The sequence below is a fragment of the Podarcis raffonei genome, chromosome 5 (genome assembly GCF_027172205.1).
Source record: "Podarcis raffonei isolate rPodRaf1 chromosome 5, rPodRaf1.pri, whole genome shotgun sequence".
Taxonomy (NCBI): Eukaryota; Metazoa; Chordata; class Lepidosauria; order Squamata; family Lacertidae; genus Podarcis; species Podarcis raffonei.
Window position 1 is genome coordinate 43,172,501 of NC_070606.1, and position 22,608 is coordinate 43,195,108.

The following is a 22,608-nucleotide window of genomic DNA, read 5'->3' on the forward strand; positions in this document are numbered from 1 at the left end:
TAAACAAATAAACTCCACTGTAACACTTTTGACAGTATGTTCCGAGTCTATAGTTTTGTCTATACTGAAAAGCGTGGTGACCTCTTCCATATTGCACAAGCCTGACAAATTGTTTGTGCACTTAGAATTAAAATGTTGCAAAACCCCAAATTAAAATTTACAGGGCCTAGTAACATCCCATCAACTGAGCCATCAGTGTGCTTCATTATACATAACTGCATCATCTGTTTCAACTGCTCCATGAAGCCTGTCACAGCTGGCAACTGCAGCATGCAGCACAAATGTTTGGTACCTTCCCTGTCTCTATAAAAAAAGGCCAGACTAATTGTTTGCTGGGTGGAGCTCTTAAAAACATCTGTGCTGAACACACCAGCCAATAATGCTTCCTCCCGGTGACTGCCAACGTTTCCCGACTTTTCCACTACACACACCTGACTTGTAGGGTTTCCTGCTCTCCAAGTGTGCTATATCTAGTTAGCCTTGCTAGTGCTTGTAAAAATTGCCAAAAAATAAATTTTCAACAAATTGGCAGCGTTCAGTTTAGAATGCCAGTGCCTACATAGGGCGGTCAGAGGCAGATTTCAGGATCTGTAGTTGTCTTGGGAGCACAGCCATCAAAGGAAGGGTGGGATACATGTGTGATAAATTATAAAGCACTGGAATTAGTGCAATATGGTGATCCCTGCTGAGCACCCAACTGTGTGCATGGAGGGAGAGTGGTGGAAAAGGTCGCTCATGTCCCATCTTAGCAGTGCCCCTTTTTTTGCGTATAAAATGTGGGTCTCATGAATTTCAACAGAAAATTGATATAGCTAGTTCTGGGTTATTTAAAGCAAAGACATGTGGAAGAAGCCACATTGAAACAGGATGGCAGTATAAGCTGAAGAGAATGTTTTCTGTGCAAAATGCTCTGCTAGCGAAGTCAATAGTGTGGAATGCTTTCCCCCTGCTGCATAGTAGAATACGGGGTGTTCAGCCCAGGGAAAAACCGACAGTCAATATTATTTGGTAGTAGAACTAAATTAATGGACATCCCATCCTGATACATATTTTTTAAAATTACATTTATATCCCACCTTTCCGCCAAAGAACTCAAGGTGGCATACATTGTCCACCCCCACCCCCGGCTTCATCCAAATCTTATTCTCAGAACAACTCTGTGAAGTAGGTTACAGTGAGGTACAGGCCCAAAGTAACCCAGTGAACCTCATTCATAAGTGGGAGTTTGAACCCAATTTATATCTTCTCTCACCCATGCATATACTGTATCCCCTCTCCCCTTAATCTCTAACCTAATCTGGCACTCCAAACAATATACCACTGTACCATAGAGCTAAGAATTCTTCTCCCAATTCTACTCAAGAACCTCCTAAGAGGTTGAATGGCCCTCTGTCATGGGTGCTTTAAGCTGAGATTCCTGCATTGTAGGGGTTTGGACTAGATGTCCCTTCCAACTCTACAATTTTATTATTCTATGGGCAAGTGAGTCAACGGACAAGGCCAATGCCACCGGATGACCAGCACTCACTTGGCTGAAATTACCTCTCTTTTGTTGCACCACAAGTCTATTTTTTACTAGTAAATTTTTAAGCTTTCGACACCAGCACAAAAATTCACATTTTGCCACTATTTTGATTAACATGGTTGAATCAATAGCCTCTGCTGTGCTATGAGTGTGCTGCTTTTTTCCTTTTTCCATTTTAAAGTCCTTTTGCAACACTCTCCTTCACCTGCCTCCAAGCTCCTGCCTACATGGAATGCAATTCTGATACCTGACATGAGGAATGAATCTTTAGAATGCATATGCACTGCAACTGTTCTAGAAGCATTAATGCCTTGATTAAACAATCTGAGAGGGGATAATTCCTGACAGATTCTATAAGACACAGACAGGATGTTAACATTTTCAAGTGACTCATTCTGCTTCACTCTTAATGAAAAGAGGAAATAGCACACAAGTAAGCTAACACACAGTTAAAAGTTTTAATTTTGAGGTTTTAATGTCAGCGTTTTTTTCCAGTCAGACCAACAGGGGTTCATAATATTGTAGGTACCACTAAACCAGTATGTCTCCATGTGACAAGAGTATCTAAGGCTTTATACAACAGTTGAAGTCTAATCATTTGCAGCCCTAACACTTCCAACAGGAATGTCAGCATTTCTATAATAAGACCCATATTTAAGGGTTTATAACTCAGCTGCAGAAATCTGCTCCAGGCCTATACATGCCATACAAAATCCCACTTAAGGAACAAATAATCCTTTTACTACTTGGCAAGGGAGTCAATTTTGGGCCACTTCCAAATTCAAAGTCATAAAAATGGGCATTGCAACGTGTGTATGCTGAATTCTAGAGTGATTCAAAAGGTCCTATACAACTTTATGCTGCTCATGCATCAAAATACATGTGTACACAGGAGTTCCAAAAGGCCCATGCAGCAAACATCAATCAAACATGCACAAAATAGGCGGTGTATGCAATTTTCATTTCTAGAGCCACAGGTGAGTCTTTGTTTTACCCAAGACACAAGTTGTAGTTTTGACTACTTCCACGATATTTTTATTAGCAACAAAATAATTAATCTAACAAGATTCTTACTTAGACATATGTTAGACCAGATGTAGACAAACCATGGTCCTCCAGAAGCTGTGGACTACAAATCCCATCATCCTTGATCACCGACTATGCTGGCTGGGACTGATTGGAGTTGGATTCCAACAGTATCTGGAGGGCTACAGGTTCCCCACCCTGTGCTAGACAAACACAAGAGTTTTACCACCTCTCACAGAATTTGAATTTGAGCGAATACCTTGCAGAAGTATTCTGCATCAGTTGGACAACACTGCAGTGGAACATAAACTGCCTCCCCTTTTCCTTAGTTTTATATCAGACAAATAGAAAATAAGTAACAAAGTATAAGAACACCGGCAGCTAAAACTCCAGACCGAAGAAAGGGGCCAACTACAATGGCATGACAGCGAAAGCTAATATATTATTTGCTCGTATTTTATATGTCCAATCTAGAAAACTCTCACCATTATTGCATTTGTTGGAAAATGTCCTTGTAGTGTCAGTCCTATTAATACGAAAGGAAAAAAATAGTAACTCCACTGTGCGGGGGGGAAGGGTCCTATTTAACTCATCCTTTGATGGTGTAATTCCTTCAAGTACCTATGCACTTTTCTATATACTTTCCATTGTCAACTTTGGGTGCAGTCTGTACTAAAACAGTTACCAGTCCCATGTTAAAAGAATGAATGGTAATTATGCCTTGTTTCATATATGTATATATCTGCTATGGCAACAATCTGATTAAAAGACTTAACTATATTTTAATAAATAAATTGATCCCTCACATTTAAATTAATTTGCATCCTATCAAAAGCTTAATATAGGCAATCTTTGAAGGTATTGAAGCAAGTTCAGGATAACTAGGGTTTTAATAGACAAGATGTGTAACTTTGTTGTGAAAAGGAAAAGACATATTTAATATTACCCTGGCCCAGTTTAAGTTTTGGTTCAGGTCTGGTTTCAGGACTAAATCAGCCCGGGTCAAGCTGGTGGATGGTCCCCCCCCCCCCCGGAAAGGGACAAGGTGATGTGACCTTGTTGTTTCTGCTCAGTCTCTCAGTGACTTTTGATACAATCAATCATGGTTTCTTACCAGATCTGCAGCCCATAGGTTGGAGGTAATATGTTACAGTAGTTCCAATCCTACTGACACGACTGATTTCATTGGATGGTATTGGGTGAATGTACCTCACCTGGCCTCACCTGACAGTTGTGTTGTGGGGTGCTGCAGGGTTCCATCTTGTCCTCAATCCTTTTAAACATCTATATGAAGCTACTGAGAACAATAATTAGGGAATGTGGACCAGAATTTGGAATTTGGACTGGTGCCGTCATGAGGACACCCAGCTCTATTTTATCTGTTGTATCTGAGTCAAGTATGGCTGTGCAAGTCCTGGATCAGTGCCTAGAAATAGTGGTGGGCTGGATGAGGGCCATCAAGCTGAATCCAGGTATGGAAATTCAGTAGCCCATAGGGGGAAGGTATGTAAACTGGTGGAGGGGGGGAGTGGTCCTCTGTTGCTGCAACTGCTCCATAGAGCACAGGCCTGGGAATAGCTGCCTGGATGCTAGATTAATGTGCGTAGGTTTCCAGAGCTGTAGAAGCGACTGTAAGTGTTAACTATCTGCCATGTGCATTCCTTTGGCTGGGAAACGCCCCTGACACTAGGTTGGACCACCCACCCATTTGCTTGGGCTAGGGGATTGCTTGCCCTGTGGTGCTTGTGTGCAAGCAGGTGGGCAAGTGGGTTGTGGCAGTGATGATGGCAGAAGAAACATGGGAAGACCTGCTTGGGCCACTCACCTGTCTGATCACTGATGCTGCCAGCCTGTCTGCTTTGTTTGCTCCATCTGCTGTTGTCATGCTGCACTTTGCGTGGCCACCACAAACCAAGCACAACAACTTTACTCTTACAAAATTATTATATAGTAAGATTATTCCTGGATCCTTAGGACAAAACTGCAGTACTGTCACAGCCTCATCCATCTTTACTTTTCTTCCAGCAAATCATTTGAGTTCTTTATAGACGACAAATTGCGCTGGATTAAAAATTAAACCCTTATTGGAATTTACATGCATACTAGGTCTAAAATCCTTACTGAAGCGTAAGTAATATTAATTCTGTAAAGAGGTGTTTATTTTTCTTATTTATCTGAAAGTAATGGCAGTTTCAGTTTCATTCATTGCTCACCCATGTAAAGACAATTATGGACTTCAAAGTGCTAATATATGTATGAAAGGCCACAATCATTCATGTATAGGTCCAAACTGCTGTGTTATAACTTACATCAAAAAGGCGTTAATGCTTTCAATATTTATCCTGCTGCAGGGAAGCATTCTAGAAGAAGGCAGTATTTTTTTTTTATTTATTTATTTATTGCTAATGGTTGTCTCACCATTAAAACGAAAATCTTAATGCATCTTATAATCAGAGGACAATTTGCAAATCATTAAGAGAAATGTAAAATTCCATTAAAATACAAATCAAGAGTCCCTCACTGGACTAATAATCTTTTTGATATTATTTTGCATCTCACTATTTCTGTTCCCAATATCCAGGCACCACAAATGATCAGTTCTTGAACATGCTATTTACCACAGCCTACTACTTTAACGAGAGACTGAGAAGTATAATCTGCTATTCAGAGCAGGTACTAATGAAGAATTCCATATATTCTAAAATTTAATTAAAACCCCAAAGATTTCAAATTAGATGCAATTTGAAATGCCTGGGGCAGAAATACATGCACTTGCGTGGCAAGGGTATCACGCTGAAAGTTGATACCGTAATTGGTCTTGATGTATTTTTGTGTTGCCAGGCTGAAGCGCAGAACTCATAACCATATAAAAATTCTCTGTAGATTACCTGCTCATTGAAAATGCCATCACTCAGGTAGTTCTCTACTAAATTACCATGCTACTAAAATGCACAAAGTGATTCGAAGAGAAGAGTGGCACAGCTGGTCGACGCTGCCAATGAGTTATGCATGCGCCGACACTGCCTTTTTTCTTAGTAAAATATGCTCAGCTGAATATTAAAATATAATTGGCATTCAAGCTAAGTAGCTTAAACCATTTTGTTATCTTCTTTTAAACCGATTTGGCTCCTCCACATTTATTTTCAAGGATGCGATTCACAAACTAATGACACCAACACATTCAGCTAGATCTTTACTATTTTACATTTGTCATAAATAGGAACAGTTTCTACAGCCTTCTAGGGATGTTCTTTAACACTGGTTCCTCTTGAACATCAAAGACCCAATTCATGGGAAAAGGGGGTGGGGGAGAGACAGTATGCCATTTATGTTACTTCTTGCATATTTTATTCAGAAAAGAGGATGAGATGCAAATTTTCAGTGAAAAGTATCCTTTTGTAGCTCAGCAACTATTTTTGTTACAAATATATTGGCCACTTCTCATACATGGTGAAATGACCTATTTGCATGTGGGAAAGGGGCATTCTGGGTCATGCTGAAACTTTATGTCAAAGAAACTTGAAGGCTGAATTAATCAGCATCGCACATTCCTGGTGTTATGTTACAAAGACTATAAATTGTATTTTTTTAAGACAGTAGAATAATGAGCATCTGATTACATAATAATTGCACAATTTTTGAATTGCTTATATTCGAAAGCCATGTACTTGTCAAAAAAAAGATATCTGTATAAAAAATATGGGGAAGGACAAATAATTAAGTGAAGAGATTCAACCTATTAAATGACTACTACTATGCATTAGCATTACTGCAGAAGAAATTATTGTGGATAACAGAAAACATGTGTGTCCCTCTAGAGAAGCTTTGGGAGCAGTGAAATGGGTTGATGGAGTGATAATGACAATGCAAAAATCGCCTTCCTTTTGCAGTCCACTGATGGAAGCCTCCACTGGATCAGACCACCTTCTATCACAGGAGGGATACTATTGGATATAAGCTATTAAAACTTTGAAGTCTCCAAGTGGTTTGCTGCTTATAGAAATGCTACTTTGAGCATAATTATACAATGGCAAACAATTGGAGGAATACATGCCTACTAAGAAACTCCTATTGAGTCATAAAGAAGACGAAGAAAAAGAAGAAGAGGAGGAGGAGGAGGGGGAGTTTGGATTTGATATCCCGCTTTATCATTACCCTAAGGAGTCTCAAAGCGGCTAACAATCTCCTTTCCCTTCCTCCCCCACAACAAACACTCTGTGAGGTGAGTGGGACTGAGAGACTTCAAAGAAGTGTGACTAGCCCAAGGTCACCCAGCAGCAGCATGTGGAGGAGCAGAGACGCAAGCCCGGTTCACCAGATTACGAGTCTACCGCTCTTAACCACTACACCACACTGGCAACCCAAGTCTTAAGGGGCAAGCCAAACGGGCAGGGCTTTACAGATGCAACCCCAGTAGGACTGGTTCAGTTTCTGATGGATCCAGGGCCACCTTCCATGCCCACTGCATTTCATGACATTCTGCCCACACATTTGGCAGGTGCAAGGGGAATTCTGTACCGGGGGAGTGACACTCCCTGGTTTCATCTCCTACAGATAAATCTGATCTTGAAGAGCTCAATTTCTTCTAGAAAAGAATCAAAAGTTATCTCAACCTTTTAGAGGTTGGATTAATAGGATCTCCTCTCTCTCCGAGGTTTCCAAAGAAGCCAAGTCACAGCAGAAAGGAGGAGTGAGGGGACAAAACACTGCCACAACTCCATTTTGACATTTCCTGGATTCTGATCATCTCAGCCAAAGGTTGATCCAGATATTGGACATAAATCAGATGCAACCCTTGACGCAGGAGGTGTCTACAGGAAAGAGATGAATTATCAGAAACAATAAATGCTTGTTATATAGGCCAGGGGAGCGGGTGGCGCTGTGGTCTAAACCACTGAGCCTAGGGCTTGCCGATCGGAAGGTCGGCGGTTTGAATCCCTGCAACGGGGTGAGTTCCCGTTGCTCGGTCCCAGCTCCTGCCAACCTAGCAGTTTGAAAGCATGTCAAGGTGCAAGTAGATAAATAGGTACTGGTTAACTGGGAAGGTAAACGGTGTTTCCGTGCGCTGCTCTGGTTTAACCAGAAGCGGCTTAGTCGTGCTGGCCACATGACCCGCAAAAACTGTCTGCGGACAAACGTCGGCTCCCTTGGCCAATAAAGCGAGATGAGCGCGGCAATCCCAGAGTTGTCTGCAACTGGACTTAACTGTCAGGCATCCTTTACCTTTACCTTATATAGGCCAGAGAACAGTACAAGCTGATTTGGGGTATGGCACTTGAAACGGTCTGAAAAAACAGAGGCACGACAATCTGAAAGGAATATTTCGGCACATTGGTTACTGCCAACTTTTCTGAACAACAGTTGCATCTGTTGTGCATTGTGTACTTTTCATTTCACAAAATTTATGCACTGCTTGACTGTTTTTTTTAAAAAAAACCCTCAAAGCAGTTTACCAAGATAAAAAAGGAAGTCAAGGAAAAATTAGACCTCACCCCCAAAGGTGCCTTTCTTCATTGTTTCCTGAGACGTACAGATACCAGCAAGTTTAAAACATACAAGAAGTTAAAATACTAAAATAGGTTAAAATTCACATCAACTTTCTAGGCATCTGGGTAGGCTTTTTTTGGGGGGGGGAATGTGGTATTACCCAAAAGGTATTGAGAATAGATAGGTCAAGGACTAAATAGCTGCCACATCAGTGAACAGCTATCACTGTTAGCCGCACAGCAAACAGGGAAGACATTCAAATTTTGCCAGACATTTGCTGTTTTTAATTATATTTCTGCTCCTGTGGGCTGTTGAGCCTATTTCTTTTAGTTGTTCTTCTACTGTTGTGATTTTATAATAAATGGTCCTATCCTTGTAAGCAAATAGTGGGACCTTCTTGCTGAAAAGCAAGGCAGATTTCTAAATAAATAAATAAAACATTCTCGCATATTTGTGCCACTCTTCTACTCTTCACCCCCAGATTAATTCTTGATGTTATCGCTGTACTGAGTAGTCTTGATATCTGTAATTACATGTCCCCTAGAACTTTGTCTTCTGTATATGACTTTCACCACAGGCATATTTAATTAATTTAATTTGCTTCAAATAAAAATCTACTCACCAAAATATCATTGCTTGCCTAAATACACGCACATAAACACACAACATTTGGATTAATACAAATACATCTGATTTCTCCCACTATCTAGGGCAGTGTTCCGTATGTTTGTGTGCTATTAGTGCTGTAATAATTTTCACTTTCGCTGTAACTTCAATGTTTTGATTTTTCTAGGCTATAATTAGGTCCCATGTTGCATGGTCATTTCAATCTTGATACTTAGATCTGTTTCACAATTACCTTTGTCATGTTTTATAGAATTAAGAGGGTTAAAAGAAGTCACTTTTAAAAAAATCTTGATGATGTTAGATCTGGCTTGCTGCATTAATCTGCCTTATCTGCATTAATTTAATTTTCTTTATCTCTGTGGAAAGCTGCTTGGACTTCCCTACCTTCCTAACTCTGATGATCAAAGACTTCACAGAAATATTTTCAACACTGTGCTGTATCAGTGTAATGCACATTGGATAATCTTGCAAACACTATGCCATTAAACAAACTCAGAAGGTTAGCTAAATGGAATTTAAGTTGTAAATATTTATCTATTACCTATGGGAAATCCCCCAAGATAAACATTGCAAATCTTTCAGGGCCTAAATACAGTTGCACCTAGATCCTAAAACACTTTGAAGCCCCACTGATTTCAGTCGGCCTTAGTCTAATAAGTAACACTTGGACTTAAATCACCCAAATAATATTGTTACAGATTTGGGGGAACCAGAGTCTGAGGGTGCAAAGGCACCTGTAATTGTAAGAAGTTAGTGAATGTTAGAAATTACTGAATGCTAGAAACCACTAAATGCTTGGAGTCTTCCCATGGGATGGAAATCGTTAAGCATGCCAAAGGTGTTGATAGCCCGTCAGAGGAAGATGCTTGGGTCTGTGAAACTGAGGTTGCCAGGGTAATGTGGATGTGATGTCACACAGGAAAAATGTTGTCTTTTTAAAAAACAGAGGTTTGGAGAAAGGGCGGGTGAGCAAACAGAATGGGAGGTTTTGTGTTTGGCAAGGTGTTCTGGGAGGAAGGAGGACAACAAAGGGGAGAACTTGATGTGGTGCTGGGTGGAGGAGGCTGCACTGAGAAGCCAGGGCCCACGACTGGCTGCTATTTTGGACCCAAACTTGCTGAAGCTATGATGGGGTCAACGAGAAACTCTCTTGTGGTGTACTGTATCTCACCTCCACCGAAGGCTTCCAGGTGTAAATATGTGTAAAATAAACTGTATTTCTCTGCTGTGCCTTGATTTTCCAATGGAAACACAACCCTGGGTGAGTGCTAGAAACCCCCTGGAATCTGGCTACCACTGAGCAGAGACTAGGGGTGGCGTGTAACAATGTTGTATCATATGACTGCTTAGCACCAGCGGACGGCAGAAATACAATCCCAAAATAGGAGACAGTATTAAGGTATATAAAGAGAAACATGGACATAGAAGAAAGCAGGTAATTCCAGTATATTGCAGGATGGAAGAACACCTTGGTAAAGCTTGGATAGCCAGAAATGGATTAGTTAAAGAAAGGGTGGGGAGTCATGGAAAAGCACCTGCAAGAGAAGGCCAACTTAGCTAGATGAGCAGGAGGGAACAAGTAGAAGGCAACATGGTGGTATGACAATAAATAAGCTTCTGCATTCCTAAGAAATGATAAATTTTGATTTAAAAATATTTTGACAGCATCCGAAAAGCTTCATATTCTTATTGTGTGTTGTCCACCTGTGTAGCCCTACTTCGCTGGGGAATAGCTACCGGTAATTCCAACAAATTTACTAGTGTACTACTGCAGCTGAAGGACATGCAAACATAGTCTTTCCTGACACTAACTGTGTAGACACAAACAAGGTCAATGTTTTAAATGTGTTATCAGAGCGTACGTTTTCCTAATATGCCTTTTTGACTTTATAAAGGTCAAAATTAAGTGCATGATCATTTCCCCAATGAGATACCGTTATAAAAAGGCGCGTGGCATGCTTTTGACAGAGAAACAGTTCCCAAAAGAACATAAGGGTAGCAAAAACGAACCGTCAAAAAGTAGCAAAAATGCCGATCTTCCAGTAGCACTGTCATGGTACATCTAATTGATAGTGCTGGACCCCACTCTGTTCCAGAAATAAATCTTTTAAGTTATATTTGTGACTGTTTTTCCATGCTCTGTGTTGAAGAATTGCCTTTGCACAGTCTCTGCAATTAAATCATGGGTCAACATTAGCTTCTCTGTTTCCTCCTGCTCCTTCCTATTTCAAGGGTCTCCTTTACTCTTCACATTACAAATCACTGAGATGTACAGTAGTATCAGCTTCCTGCTATGTAAACTGTTCATGCTTGCCATGCAGTGACCTCTCTGTATTGATTCAAGACATCTGACAGTCTGCACTGGTCTCTTTAAATTCATGGGTGTCTTCTATCTCTTCTGCTCTTTTGATCAGTCCTTTTCTCCCTCCTTCACTTTTTGCACAGGTAGCTATGGAAAGCAATAAGACCTAGATTTCCACTGCCCCTGAAAAGCAGTTCACTGGGCGCTAAGCTTTAAAGAATCACATTTTCCCCCACGCCAGCTGTTTCTATCCCACTTAATTTGAGTACAGGAGTTCCTACTATGTCACAATCAATAAAATGGCATCCGAAGGTTTAAAACTTTCCAGCTTTACTAGGTAATATCTCAAGAAGATCAACCTTTTTAAAGGTTTAATTTAAAGCAGAGAGGAATGGTTTATATTGATTCTAATACTCTAAATGCTTTTCTTATTTTAGCAATTACCTTCCAATAATTATGTTTTGAGCACCAGAAATGTGTACCTGATTCAACAGCATGTGGTAATTATTACACTTTGCCTCGAACTATAAAATTAACTTTGGGAAGTACAGAACTTGAAGATAAATTCTGAAACAAAAGTTTGTGGTGAGTTTGAGATATGAGAAGCAAAAGGAACTGCAGCCCTACCACTCTTGGAATACTTACATGTATTATTTCAGAGTTTCAACAGCAAAAAATAAAGCCAAAATCTAAAGAACACTTGATCCCTGGCATTCAGTTTTTGTGGGCAAATACTCTTTCCCAAAAGGATTAGTAGGGTCATTTTTGCCTGTCAGTGCAAAATTCAACCAGTGAATTGGCTGATTTTGAGTTTTATTTTAATCCTAATAATGGGGTCCTGATAGTAAGACTATCTGGTAATAGTGTATAACAGCAATCAAGAATCCATTAATTTTCTTGCATATTATGTTGGAGGGTATAGTTCAACAGTAGTGCTACCGGCAGGTGGTGCACCGGTGGTGAGTTTCCTACGGGTGGAGGTGGGGCGGCGGTGGGGCAGAGCAGGGTGGCACTTCTTGTTTTGCCTCAAGTGGTGAAATAGGATATACCACCCTTGATCTCAGGATTCACAGCTGTCAGTTCTGAGGGAAGGCAAGCAAGGACCCACAGCCCAGGTGGAGCTCACTAATTTGTAGAGTAGGTGTGTAATTCCTCAGCTGGAGTAGGCTCAGGACAGGTGAGGGTTCCATGCCTTGTCAAACCCAGAAAATATAACAGGAAAGCCATCCTGGCCAGGCCTGCGTACATATTAGCAAAGTATATAGACTATTATTTTATAAATATTTCTCCATGCTTTGTTTCAGTATGAATACTATGTAATAGTGTTAATTCCCTTGGACTTTCTTTTTACCATATAAAGTATCAAAATCATCTTTTGTTTGCTTAGAGATGGGCAATATTTAGCTGTCAAGATATTGTTGATTATTATCCCTGACCACTGACAATGTTGACTGAACAGATGAGAGTTGGGAGTCCAATCATAACTGAAAGGCTGCAATGATTCCCACCCTTGCTTTAGTTGGAAGTGCACTATGGAACCTCAAGGTGCTTACTGGTGTAATCTCAAATCTTCTGTTCTGATAGTCAACATGTGATAGAGAAGAGCTAGAAGACCAGATGTTGCAAGAAGAAGAAGAAGAAGGGAGAAGATCAATGCAACCACTGGCTGGTCAACACAATTTTGATACCTAGAAAGGTTCTAAAACATATAAAATGTCAGTTTGTATACATTTAGATCACAAAGAACCAGCATGGTTTACTTAAGAAGTGATTCCAGTTTGACATTATTTCCTTTTTTGAATAGAGTTACTAGTGTTAGCAGATCAGGGGAATGCTGCTGACATATTTTATCTCTATTTCAGCAAGACATGTGATAGCAAAAAAAGGCTAATGCAGTTCTAGCTTGCATCAGTTCTGCTTTGGTCAGACAGCCAGGAGTAGTGTCCCCATTTCTGGGCACACTGGATTAAGAAAGGTATCAGCAAACTGACATGTGTCCAAATGAATGGTGAGGAGCCTGAAGATCAGGCCATATTGAGGAAGGTGAAGTCTGCTTGACAGTGGAACAGACTGCCTTGGAAAATGGCTGACTCTCCTTCATTAGAAATTTGTAAGCAGAGATGGATGGCTACCTAACCAGGATACTGAAGAAGTGGACTTCCTGCACCGGCAGAGAGTCAAACTAGACAACCTTTGAAGACCCTTTCCAACTCCAGGACACTGTATTCCAAGGCATAATGATGAAATGTATACGTTCCCATTGTCCGTGTAGTAGGATTTCATTAAAAGATTATTCTCAAGTAAGTGGCTCAACACATATATGCAGAAGAGTAAAAAAGGATTGGATACAACGGATAAATAAAAATCCTACTACTAGCTTACAGTTAGTCAGATTTAAACAGAAATGATATCATAAGTTTTTTTAAAAATGCAGCTTGTCCTTGCTCATTTACTTCGGACTCAGCTGTCATTCCGAATTGCCTTTAGCCACTTCAACTAAGCATTTCTCCTCCTGTTTAGCTTTGAGATGGAGATGTGTCTGAGTAAAGTATACATTCAGGTGCTACCAGAAAGTGTCAAGATATCAAATCAAGGCAAATAATTCAGAATAGATGCTTGCAGTAAACAAATAAGCAAACAGCCGTCAAGAAGAGGACACCTGAACTCTTGCATGTGATTATAACAGATTCTTAAATGCAGTACATAAAATAGAAAAGTAGTACAAACTCATGCTGCCACTGTTTAGTTCACTGGAGGAGGGGGGAATTAATGGCTGCTCTCTTTTCCCCATTAACCAGTTGGGTTGTAGGATCCACTTTTTCAGGGCGTGATCCCTTATTGTTGGGAAAATACTCAAAAGTATTAGAACCACCTGAGTGGGGCAAATTTTACAGGTCTTTCATAAGTGAGGTCCATATGATCAGGTGATGTAATTGCACAATGGGGGAAAGAGATATTGAAGGTGTGCAATGGTAGAGCAGTTGCAGGTGCCTTTACCTATGAGGAAGTAACTTGATTAAGTTTCTCACACACAAATACTTGGTCCTGTTCAGGGCTGACATTCACTCTGGGAGAAACACTTCTACTGAAAAGCAGGCCAGTGGTTAAGAAGCATGTACCTTTGACACACTGCCCAGTTCTGCAGGTATAGTTTACCAGCAGTATGTGTGAAGATTCTCTACCCTTTAATTTCACACTAAATGTTTGCTGGTGGGAGGGACACAAAGGATAAAGAGAGAGTGCAATGAAAAATAGCCATTAGCAGAGCCCTGTGTATGTGGACAATAGGCCTTGTGGACAACACAACACTGGGGACTTAAATTAAGGCACAGCGAAGAAACATTTTCTCTAAATTAGAGGTTTATGCACCTTTTGCACTGTGACCTGACTGAACAACATAGCAAAGAAAAACGCAGGCTTCCAAAGGGTCTCATTCTGAGGTGACTGCTGTATGCTAGAGTAACAGTATTGCCTGAGGGCTGCTATTAGTCACAGGCAGAGAGAAGCCTTTTTTGGTACCCAATTTTCTTTTCATTTCTTTAACAAACCAGCTGGTTTGAAAATGTACTACTCTCATTTTACTGAGGAAGACAGCCTCAGGATATTTTCCAATGGCTAAGCCTGCAAATTCATTGATGGAAACACTGATTCCAAGATCAGTCCACTCATGGTTAAATTCAGTTTATAAGCTCATCCCTCAAAACTGATTTACAATTTCTCCTCAGATAATAAGTTATCTCTTCCTGTTTATACTTGGATTCTTTCTTCTCTAACTTCAGTCAAGGTCTTAATACTTCCAAAGTCCTCCCCATCTCCCATTCCTGTCTCTCTTTGATATTCAGAGTTTGGGACTGCAATTGGAAGAACATATGATCAGTAAGGAGATGTATTATTCCAGATAATTCTGGGTATCAGGCTAAACAAAATGTATTTTATGCAGAAATATGTGTTTAGAAAAAAAACACATGCGGTACAACTATTTATCAGTGTTAGTCGTCAAAAATATTGGCTAGCATTTCAGTTTTACACTTTTTTCCAGCTATAAAACATGCACACCTGCTCTCAGTCTGAACTCTATTAACTGAGAAAAAGGAAGGAAAAGCACCCTCTTAGAATTCAACATGTTGAGAAAAACATTTCTGGACTCAAAAAATGGGCTTGTGGTGCAAAAGGTCACTACATTACAGTCTGTACTTTGTGTAAAGTAAACCTGTTCCATATTTGGCACAAGAGACTTACCTGCATAATAGTTCGCACCTGCTTAATGAAAATATTTGCCATATCTGATAAGAACAGTTGAGGATTAAAAGTCCTAAATATTTTGTGTTAAATTTTATAAGGATCCGCTGAGTTGCAGGCATTAATTCATTTCCTTCCGATCTCTATTGGACCTCTGCTCTCCAACAATGGCTATGCTAGTTGATATCGATCAAAAGTGTTAACGCCTTCATGTATGAATTAGTGTTAAGCATGTTGATTATATGAGGCTGGTTACACCACACTTTCCCCACAGAATTGGCAATATACCTAGGAAGATTGTGTGTGCTGATTCCATGAGAAAGACCCATGCAACTGGCCACCCACTGCCCATGTGGTTAGCCTACTGAGCCATAATTTCTCAGAATGTATAGTGGTACCTCGGGTAACATACACTTCAGGTTACATACGCTTCAGATTACAGACTCCGCTAACCCAGAAATATTACCTCGGGTTAAGAAGTTTGCTTCAGGATGAGAACAGAAATCGTGTGGCGGCAGCGGGAAGCCCCATTAGCTAAAGTGCTGCTTCAAGTTAAGAACAGTTTCAGGTTAAGAACGGACCTCCGGAACGAATTAAGGGGCTGCCATTCCCCACCAATGATATCAGGTCTGTGCAAACATTATGAAGGATGCAAAATGGTGGCCTGGATTCCACACAGTTGCAATGATTGCAAACCAAACCACCACCACAACACCCTGAGCTCCTGCCACCGCTAATGGTGAATCCCACCCTGGAGAAACTGGGAAGAATTTATCCTCCCCCTGGAAAAGTTTGTGAAATAAGTCTTCCAAATCTCTCTGGCCACAAGTATGATGAAATAATTCAAGAGGCCATTTGCATGTGGCTCCAATCTAAAATTTTCGGATCAGCATAGAATCTACTTACAGACAAGAAACTTTCATACAGCTAGGCATGCCGCATATGACAATACAAAATATACAGACCGTTCTCCAGCAGCGGGTGGTGAAAAGGGGGCACCGGAAGCTTCTCTATCATCCAGGGTTCACAGAAATAGGCCTGAAACCAAGCCACACACTGTTTCAGCGGCTCCGCTGTTTCCTCTGAGGCTTCACATACTTCACAAGACACAGATGCATCTGCAGGGCTAGAAGAATGATAACATTAGTTTAATAATTAGTTTCACAGTCTAACTGCAATTTTTTTTTTACAATGCGGCAAACAGAAGAGTAAGATACCATCTCACACAGAATGAATTTCCCCAGCCCAAATACAAGAGCAGCAGAACACACACACACCCCTACATCTGAAGAACTGAGCATCAAATTAGAAAAGGGGAAAACAATAAAGTAGCTCAGTTTCCGTTTAAGAAGGAAAGGTCCAGGTAATGTTTACTTATGTTTTGGATTATTCAAGTCCAACAGAACAGAAATATCTTCTTTTAACTTTCTACATCCCCAAGAAAAGTGATTTCAAACCCAAGAAAAAAAGAATTTCCTGTTCTTAACTATGCAGACGTGAGCAAAACACTGAAAACACTGAACAGCAACAGTAAAAGTGTCAAGTGTTACTATTGTTGAGCAATGCTTATAAACTAGAAAGCAAAATAAACCCTCTGTGTACTTTAGTGAAACGTACATATAGGTGGTGAGAGGGACAAAACTAGAAGCTAATTTTTGCATTTGCACTTCCAGTATGACTGCAATTAATCAAATATGCCACAGAGACTTCTATACAAGAAATGCAAGTCCAATGCTTGTGGTCCCTTCCAACTCTACAATTTGATGATTCTATGATTGCCAGCTTGCAAATAGTTCTCATTTACTGGGAGCCATCTATTGTTTTGTATTGTTACGTTCCTTATTTAGGATATGCAGTGCTCTTTTTTGGGGGGGGGGTGTACTCAAGGGTATTCAGTACCGGCACCTTTTTTGTTTGGTTTGGTTTGGTATGGTTAAAAAGTGTGGAACTTACTGTAACAACTACATGGTGAATACTAGCAACTATTTTTTTAGAAAAAAGCACTGAGGATATGAAATCTTAAGAATTGCTTGCTTCGTTTCCCAGGAAAATATAGGTGGTATTCAACTGAAGCTTACTCAGAACCTACTGAAATCAATGGACCTAACTTAATCATGTTCATTTTCAATGAGTTTAGTTCAGGCTTCCTCAACCTCAGCCCTCTAGATGTTTTGAGACTACAATTCCCATCATCCCTGACCACTGGTCCTGCTAGCTAGGGATCATGAGAGTTGTAGGCCAAAAACATCTGGAGGGCCGAGGTTGAGGAAGCCTGGTTTAGTTTGAGTAAAACTTAGCTGTCCTATAATCTCACCCCACAAAGAAAGAACCCTAACAAACCTTTATTAACATCCAGGCTGTTTTTCTGGGAATTTATTGGCCTGCATAATTCTTATAGCAGAAACATTTTGTCTTAAATTCCTATTTTAAATTTATGTTAACCCCTGATATGACCACACAAACTTCTGTTGTAGCATCCCATTGCAATGGTTTCTTCAGATTGATTGCTTATTCATGTTTGAATTACTCACGCAGTAAATCAAAAGCATTTATGCTACATTCAGATATTCTAGATTAAAATTAATTTCCCCCTCCTATTTTAGAAAAGGTCCCATACAATTGATAGTCCTTCTCCCACTCCTTGTTTTATTAAAATAACTAAAATAACTATGGAAACACAGGTTCCATAACAACAACATGGATGAATGTGGAGGCTTCAAATATCGGAGTCCATAAATTTATATCATTATCAAGCAACAGCACAAGGTTACTAAAAAATTCTTGGGACTTTCCCAGGTGGGCAGAACATCCAAATAATGACTCATTGTCTCATTTGGAAATAGGAAAACTTGCTGCTTGCCTCTTTACTATTGAGCACACAGGACCTTAGCTGAATAGGGAAAGGTAATCATCACATGTCAATCACCTCAACTGCTACTACAGCAGAATATGCAAAGAGACAACTTTCAGCAGGTACATTTTTAGAACAATTTCTATCAGCATGGGCAAGGAAGAAACTCCATCTTGGTTCCCAGAAAACTGTAACAGCATCCTCGCCTGTAAGTAAAGCAGTAATACTAGCTCAGTTGTTAGCCAGCCAGTTCCCTATTTTTTTTGGAAGGTCCTACAAGTTTGCACCCACAGAAGTAAATATGTACATGCATTCAAGTGTATTCGTGTTATGTCACAACTGTTTCCTCTGCTTCTTATTGCTCCCTTTCACTGGTAAGCAGTTTGCAGCTGAGTATTTACAACAGACAAACTGTCTCTGCAGTGCCAATCCTCTTTTCATCTGCTAAGGTTATACTGAAATTAGTATTTGTGCATGTGTAGGTTGTTGCTTTCACTGGTGTGTTTTTTTGAACAGACAGGTGTTTTCTAAACTTTTCTAAAATGGCAACTTGTTTTTGCTGCAATGCACCCACATCACTACTCCTCTAAAAATGAGTATAATTTAGCATTTCTCTATGTTGGCCTCTTTCTGAATCAAACTCCTCAATAAAACTCTTTGGCATGTAAACACACAGTATCTCCACACACAGTTGCATGTACAAGACCTGCTGCTGGTGAACTAATCCAACGATAACAACCAGAACTACAACAGGACATCTCACGTTCCCGTACAACCAACCAGGTGGCTTATCTTGTGGAAAGCAGAACCTACGAACAACCAGAGAGGTCCAGTAAAGAAGAATGGAGTGGTGGGGAAAACTGGTTTTGGAGTTTTTTAAACAGTGGTTGTATAGCTATCTGTCAGGGATGCTTTACTTATGATTCCTGCATTGTATGCGGTTGGACTAGATATCCCCTGGGGTCTCTTCCAACTCTATGGTACTGACAGCATCTTGAATGGCAAGGGTAGCCTTCAGCTTCAGGCACACACAGAGAGTGAGGCAGACTACAGTTACCAATTCAGGGTCTGGAAAATGGAGGGAAACAAGGCGTGCAGGGACACAGGCTGCTATAGCAAATGTGACTCCTGATCTTGTAAAATTATCCCCTTATAGTTTGCACATTTCATATTTTTGTTTAGTTATCAGATGCCTAGCCTGTGGAACACATTTTATACATTAAATGTAAGTTTAAATAAATAGAAACACGTTACATTTCTCGCGTGAGTTTTAATAATACTTATTTATCATCAGTGTTTTCATACTGCCCTTCAATCACATTCCCAGGGTGGTTTACGAAAAGAGTAATACAATTAAAATGTAAATACAAAAATAAGTATTTTTAACACTTTAAAACGTGACATTAAAATATCCTTCACAACATCTTTTAAATGTTCCTTATAATATATGATGGAGTAAAATATACATAAAACACATATTATTAACATTCCATGTGGAAATAAATAAAAAGTTGTTACATCAACACCTTAATGTCATTTAAATAGTCTTCCTTTGATAGATGAAGGCAAAACTACCCCCAAAATTGCAGATGAATTGTCTAGTCCCTAATGATTCCAAAACAATTACAGGATGCAGACCAATCTAGTTAAATTTTATTCAAAAGCTTACTACACTTGTGTTTTCTCTTATTTTTCTATCAATGAAACCCAGGAGGCTTAAGCACAATTCATTATGTATGAGACCCAACTTACAGTGCTTGACTGTTGATTAATAGGAAAGTTTGCAGTATGTACATTTGCAACATTAGATGCATACAATATGCTAACTTATTCTTCCACTGAAGCTAATTATTTACAAAAATGACTACTTGAGACTACAATTTATTAAATGCATGCATCCAGTCTCAATTTGGCCCCAAAAGACAGTCTGGAATGAAGATCTTTTACTTGATGTGACAACTTCTGGAAAGAGTGTTATTAATATTGTAAATGTGGCAAATAAAGAGTTCAGATAGCCTTATGTCTATTTTGTGTTTGTTTTTCACAGCTAAATCAATGAATAAAAACAGCTTTTCAAGAAGTTTAATACCCATATGAGAGACAAATTCTTTCTGCCCAAGTTTAAATTAACCATATAAATAATATGTCCATATATTAGTAATAATGATTTTTAAAAATAGCTTGACAACTGAAATACATGGGAGCGGGTATGCTCAATCTTTCAATTATACTTATTCATTTTTACTGACTCTTCTTAATTTGTTAGAACAACATTTATTTTGAAGATATGCTTAAGAATCTCTAAAAAGGCCTTCACTGTAAACCTGCTTATAGTTTGGCAGCTTAATACTCAATTAATTTCGGGTGAATTTTAGGTGGCTAGCAATTCACAAGACTGGACCCTGGTAAAAGATTTGCTTATGCACTTCAGAATAAAACGTACAGTGGTACCTCGGGTTACATATGCTTCAGGTTACATACGCTTCAGGTTACAGACTCCACTAACCCAGAAATAGTGCTTCAGGTTAAGAACTTTGCTTCAGGATGAGAATAGAAATCGTGCTTCGGCGGCACGGCAGCAACAGGGTGAAGCACCCTGAAGGAGTGGTGCTTCAGGTTAAGAACAGCTTCAGGTTAAGTACGGACCTCCAGAACGAATTAAGTACTTAACCCGAGGTACCACTGTACAGAGAAGCAGCATGCAAACTTATTGGTGTTTAAGATTGATCAAGCAACATTTGGAAAGTTGTACTTGTCCATCAAATTCTCACCAACACCCAATATTCCTGATGTGACACATGGTTCATAATTTCAAATAATACCTTTTTAGGCTTTTTGAAAAACCTGGACCCACTAGCATTATAAGGGTTCTCTGTTACAACATGGAATGAGACTGGAAGGACATAATATATTATTTTTTAAAAAATATATAGGAGTGGTTCTCAACCATCTCATTTGACTTCAGTGGTTAGGATGAAACATGTGACATAAACATAGATGCAAACACTACCACAAAATGCACACAGCATTCCTATTTGTGTAGCCTTCCTGTTGCCACTTGTGGTATCCAGAATGTGGTTCTCTCCATATCCTGTGTGGTTGATACATGCCACTACATACAGTGGTACCTCGGGTTAAGAACTTAATTCATTCTGGAGGTCCGTTCTTAACCTCCAACTGTTCTTAACCTGAGGTACCATTTTAGCTGCCGTCGCCGCCGTGCAATTTCTGTTCTCATCCTGAAGCAAAGTTCTTAACCCAAGGTACTATTTCTGGGTTAGCGGAGTCTGTAACCTGAAGTGTCTGTAACCTGAAGCTTCTGTAACCCGAGGTACCACTGTACTCTTTAAAGGTGAGAGTAGAAAATGTTTCCTATCCTCAAATACCAAGACACGGAGTAAGGGTGGAATCAATATTAAAGCCATGAAGACTCAACTAATTATCATGGAAGGTCACTAAACGCTATCATTTGCTTTGTGCCATTAGGATTTTGACTGGATCCCGTATATAAAAAACAAGATGCCACCTGGGGCAAATCTGTATTGCATCTCCTCCTCGATGCACAAAAGGATCTATTTTGCAATGAGAAACTTGAACTCTCCAGGTCCACCAACATGGAGTTGAGGTTCTCGCATATTAGATGGTCCGATGAGCTGGACGAGGAAATATCTAGGAGGTTACTCTCAGATAAATTCCTCATTAAGAGACAATCTCTTAAACTCCTCATGCCCTGAAATTAGAATAAACCTGTTTCAGGATTTGATTTTACTTCTTCAACCGTGTTTGACCCCCCAAAAAGGCAATTTGGCGGTCATTATACCCCAACAAATATAAACCCTGGTTCGATCTTTGGAAAATACAGGAACTATAGGTCTGCTAATCAGTATTGGGAAGTCACAAAAGAACTAAATTTTAGTCCTTTTTTGACTTCCTAATACAGATTTGCCCCGTAGACACCCTCATAACAAGGAACCCCAAAATCTTAAAATCAAAGCCATCCTTTTTGTGAATAACATAACTCAGACTTGCATGTACAGTACACTATATATTTTACACACACACAAACACAATTCGACATAAAACAAATGCGCAGTCTTGTTAGTTTTAGTCCTTAGAAAAGTTCTAGAATAATGTGTCCTTACAGAATGGTATAATGCTTCCATAATGGTGCCAAGGTCAGGTTTATCAGAGGCAATTAACTATGTGAGTAATTGCTTCAGGGAAACTTTAATATGCACACCTGACTTCAGTCATTTATTTTCTTAGATCCTCCATCTCAGGCCATACCCTTCAGGTGCAGGTTTCCCCCTCAGTATCAAACAATCACCATGTGGTGCAGCATTACCTCCTTTGCTTAGGCTGTCACCAAAATCCGGGGCCTATTTATAGGGAAAGCTGTTTTAGTCCACACAGCATTAATTGGCATTCATTCTCCACATGGTGAAATTGCATCATATTTAACTATGAAAATAATACAATCTGGCATTTCCTAATATTTTGATGCACTTCTCTGTGTTAGCGTTAGTCTGGTGGAATCACAGCAACTCCCAT

At 39.7% G+C, this 22,608-nt stretch overlaps 1 protein-coding gene across 5 annotated transcripts in view; it reads right to left on the minus strand.

Annotated features, from left to right (window-relative positions):
• MGMT (O-6-methylguanine-DNA methyltransferase) overlaps positions 1-22,608 on the minus strand; it is a 162,904-nt gene that overhangs the window by 23,876 nt on the left and 116,420 nt on the right. For all 5 annotated transcript variants that reach the window (XM_053388885.1, XM_053388888.1, XM_053388886.1 and 2 more), the window contains exon 4: positions 16,172-16,332. In XM_053388885.1, the coding sequence (XP_053244860.1) occupies positions 16,172-16,332 (161 nt within the window). The remainder of the gene's footprint in view (positions 1-16,171; positions 16,333-22,608) is intronic.